The sequence below is a fragment of the Limulus polyphemus genome, unplaced genomic scaffold (genome assembly GCF_000517525.1).
Source record: "Limulus polyphemus unplaced genomic scaffold, Limulus_polyphemus-2.1.2 Scaffold1739, whole genome shotgun sequence".
Lineage (NCBI taxonomy): Eukaryota > Metazoa > Arthropoda > Merostomata > Xiphosura > Limulidae > Limulus > Limulus polyphemus.
The window spans coordinates 13836-18655 of record NW_013667349.1 but is presented as its reverse complement, the minus strand read 5'-3'; the positions used below and the strand labels follow the sequence as shown (position 1 = coordinate 18655).

At 32.1% G+C, this 4820-nt stretch overlaps 1 protein-coding gene across 1 annotated transcript in view; it reads right to left on the bottom strand.

Annotated features, from left to right (window-relative positions):
* Positions 1–4820, bottom strand: part of LOC106464771 (synaptic vesicle glycoprotein 2C-like) — a 30279-nt gene that overhangs the window by 23885 nt on the left and 1574 nt on the right. Inside the window, exons 2-4 of the mRNA XM_022392572.1 lie at positions 4126–4173; positions 3033–3194; positions 275–437 (exon numbers count right to left, since the gene is read on the bottom strand). Of these exons, the coding sequence (XP_022248280.1) occupies positions 275–437; positions 3033–3194; positions 4126–4173 (373 nt within the window). The remainder of the gene's footprint in view (positions 1–274; positions 438–3032; positions 3195–4125; positions 4174–4820) is intronic.

The following is a 4820-nucleotide window of genomic DNA, read 5'->3' as shown; positions in this document are numbered from 1 at the left end:
TCCTGTACATTAGTTTTATACACTAAGCCCATCTGTGTCAGCCAAGCTATTATTATTGTTGTTCCTGTACATTAGTTTTATACACTAAGCCCATCTGTGTCAGCCAAGCTATTATTATTGTTGTTCCTGTACATTAGTTTTTACAGATGGGCTTAGTGTATAAAACTAATGTACAGGAACAACAATAATAGCTTGGCTGACACATACGGGCTTAGTGTATAAGATAAAGGAAGTTATGAACAGGAAATGTTCGTGTTATACTTAAAATACCTACCCAATACCACTGAAAAGTCGAATCACCAAAAAAACTGGAAAGGATTGTGCTAAACTTGATAGACAACCAAATCCTCCATTAACAAGTAAAGCAGTAACAAGAACAATTCTTCGGCCAAAATAATCACCCAACGTGCCCCAGAGGTAACTGCCAATCATCATGCCTAAAAGAAAAAAATGGGAAAGAATCAGGAAAACAATAAATCAAAATTTTTTTAAAGATTATGCCACGAGGCAAGAAAGACAACCTAATTGTTAACATAACTAAGGTATTCATTACATACACTAAAGGGTATTTATTACGTACACTAACATGTATTCCTTACGTACCCTAACAGATATTCATTACGTACACTAAAAGGTATTCATTACATACACTAACATGTATTCCTCACGTACACTAACATGTATTGTTTACGTACCCTAACAGGTATTCATTACGTACACTAAAAGGTATTCATTACATACACTAAAAGGTATTCATTACATACACTAACATGTATTCCTCACGTACCCTAACAGGTATTCATTACGTACACTAAAAGGTATTCATTACGTACACTAAAAGGTATTTATTACATACACTAACATGTATTCCTTATGTACCCCAACAGGTATTCCTTATGTACCCTAACAGGTATTCCTTATGTACCCTAACAGGTATTCATTACATACACTAAAAGGTATTTATTACATACACTAACATGTATTCCTCATGTACCCTAACAGGTATTCATTACGTACACTAAAAGGTATTTATTACGTACACTAAAAGGTATTTATTACGTACACTAACATGTATTCCTTACGTACCCTAACAGGTATTCATTACGTACACTAAAAGGTATTCATTACATACATTGCCCTGTGTACTGCAAGGAATTCGAGAACGTTGATATGGAGGGTACACTTGTCTTCCGTCCAAATACCCAGGAACTCCATACCTTGAAGATAAGTTCCCCATCCCTAAAAATATGTGACTGTGAACAGATGGATATCAGGTTGAAGTGGCAGCGTGGGTACCCTAAAAGTAGTGTTCTTCCAATTCAACCACCATTCCCAATCAATAATGTTACTCCTAAGTAATGAGACAGGATGACCCAAAGAATCAGAATACATGATCCATTGATCAAGACTCCCAAAACCTCACCAACTAGAGTAACCAACTGAAGAAAAAAGGGCTGGAGGTGGCTGCTCAAAAACAACCTCTGTTGAGGCCAACCTAGTAAAAGAAGCAGCTGGAAAAAGCGAGTCTAAATTCTCCCCGGCTGGTTTGGGTCATTTGCAAAAGGTGCCTCAGAACCCCCAGAGAGACACCCGCAGTCTGCACATATATATGTCCATCTTGCAACTCATCATATTACAGACAGCCTCGACTGAGAATAAACCCTCCGCCAGCCATTGACAAAACTTCAGATAACAGAGGTGGAAGAAAAAAGGTCTGAATAGCCTCCATAGTAGAAACATTAATTCTGGAATTCATACCCATCGGTATGGTTTTATTTTTTAATTATTATTGTTATTATAATTAAAATAATTTATAAATACACAAAGATACAACCGTAGTCATGCAAACCACGTTCAACATCACAACATATATTGTAAATAATTACAGCACTCCTATTTATAGAAACCCGTGCCGATTGCTATGTCAAGAAAAAAGTGATTACATTATCTGAAAGAGGTGCTTATATACAGTACCTAGATAGAAGGCATATTGAAGTTGGTGGAGAATTTTGCAAATTAAGATTTGCCAGGGGCATTAGAGTGGGCAAAAGACTGGAGCAAGCATTTTCAATGCTTAGATGGGCAAAGAGTGGAAACCCTGAAGATCAAGAAATAGTTATAGTGTCAGTGGAGGTAAGTATGTTTTGGAATTGATTTCCAGAACTTTACTTTCATGGTACCAGGACCTAAGTCTCTAAAGAAAACAATTTTATTTTTATCAATTTCTGATGACTCTCTTATATTTAATTCATACTTTGACTATTTCTTTAAGTGTTTGTACAATACCTCATTTAACAATATGTGTGAAGAGTTTCTCATGTTTTGACAATCACTAGTTTTTAATTTATCAATGTTATTTTTATGTTCCTTAATTCAAAACTTCAAAGTTCTACTTGCCAGTTCAAGAATAATCCGAACCACAACTACAAGAAACTATATATTCCACATCTATCCTTTATTTCAATTATATCTTTAACATCATTAATGATATTAATTAATTTTAATTGACGAGTGAAGGTTATCTGACAAGTCGTATTTTTCACGAACAGGTTACCTATATTTGTTAACAACGATGGAACATAGGACAAACATTTTCTTTAATTATATCCCTTACTTACTGTCTGTAATTTGGTAAATTCAGAAAATGATTTTATCTATAATATCAGGTTCATAACCTCTATCAATCACTGTATATTTTACATAAATCAATTCTAACATTAGGTCTTTAAAACACATAGCAACTGATATTTTTCTTTTACATAATAAAATTTTTTTAAAGTAAACTGACTATCAGTAAATGGAAATACATTTATTGCCACATATCTTTCAACTTAAATCCTCGAAAAAGTATAGAAAATACTTCAGTTACATCTTGTTTTAAAAATAATATAAACAATTATTTATCATACGGAACTTTTGTGATATCGTACACTTTCATACACACTAGAATGATACACAACAGCACACACATACATATTATGATCATATACACTGGCACTCACACTCACACACAATGAATAGGGTGAACTTGCCAATAAATATTATAGCTGACAGCCATCCTTTGTCAGATGATGAGAGACGAAGGTCACACTCAGCAGAAGGGAGAAGAAATGAGACACAGAGTATCTCGATGGCATCAGATGCATTGGCTGTTCCACACACCAACAAGAGAAGCCACTGGAACTTGCCAAACCCTGCAGAAGTTGTATACTTCTCAACATAAACCTTCAGACAAGGCTATTCTAATACTATAAAGTGGCTATTTATAGCCTGAGATTTTAATATAAAAGGTAATTATTTTACTATAAAATACTCAAGTGAAAATCTGTTTTTCAAGTGCTTAAAATATTAATTAATTTCTTAATTCTAAAAACATCCATCATTTCAATAAAGAAACATTTTATATTAGTTTTTTTTATTTATCAAACATTAAAGTCACAAAATACTGTCATTTTGGTTAATGTCCTAGATACTACACTGATTTCAAATATTTTTGTTAGTGTCCTAGATACTACAGTGATATAAAATATTTTTAATGTCCTAGATACTACACTGATTTATAATATTTTTGTTAGTGTCCTAGATACTACAGTGATATAAAATATTTTTTAATGTCCTAGATACTACATTGATTTAGAATATTTTTGTTAATGTCCTAGATACTACATTGATTTAGAATATTTTTATTAATGTCCTAGATACTACACTGATTGATAATATTTTTATTAATGTCCTAGATACTACACAGATTTAGAATATTTTTGTTAATGTCCTAGATACTATATTGATTTCGAATATTTTTATTAATGTCCTAGATACTACACTGATTGATAATATTTTTATTAATGTCCTAGATACTACACAGATTTAGAATATTTTTGTAATGTCCTAGATACTTCACTGATATAGAATATTTTTGTTTAATCCGTTATGTATTTATTAGTATATTTCTTTCTTTACTTGAAATGTTACAATTACAAGAAAACTATCTTTATTTACACAGTTTAATGACAGTTTACTAGGTCTTACATTGAGTCATATAATATTTTCATAGTCACAAGGCAACTACAAAGCAATGAGCTAACTTTAAGATGTAAATAATTCTTTCAATGTTTGCAAAGTTACCTGCAAGTTGGATAGCTTCAGAGTATGGCACCTTTTTTCTCTGTGAGCCTGAGAGGAAACAGTTTAGGGTATAAAAATCAGCAGTGAATTTCTAAGGAACACATATACACTTCTATTCTTAAGTATTTTCACACAAAGTGTAGGTTTCAGAAAAGTAACATACACTTAGAAGGGTGTTTGCATTATGACTGATCTAAATGAAGTTGAAAATATTCTTGCTCTAATAAATAAATTCCTATAATTTTACTTTATCACACGACAATAATCTGTAAATAAAATATTAATTTTTCAAAATCTGAGAGCATTGGAAAAAATGACAAGAGTTTAGCTGACAAACAGAGACTTGGTTTATGAAGGATAAAATTAAGATAACCATTAAATGAAATATTAATTCTTTTAGAGTTCTGAAATCTTAAAGAATTGAAAGCAACAACAATAATAGCTTGGCTGACACATATAGGCTTAGTGTATAAAACTAATGTACAGGAACAACAATAATAATAGCTTGGCTGACACAGATGGGCTTAGTGTATAAAACTAATGTACAGGAACAATAATAATAGCTTGGCTGATACTTAGTTCATTCAGATTGAGTCAACTTGGTCGTAACTTCCTTTATCTTACTTAGTTCATTCAGATTGAGTCAACTTGGTTGTAACTTCCTTTATCTTCAGATTGAGTCATCTTGGTCGTAA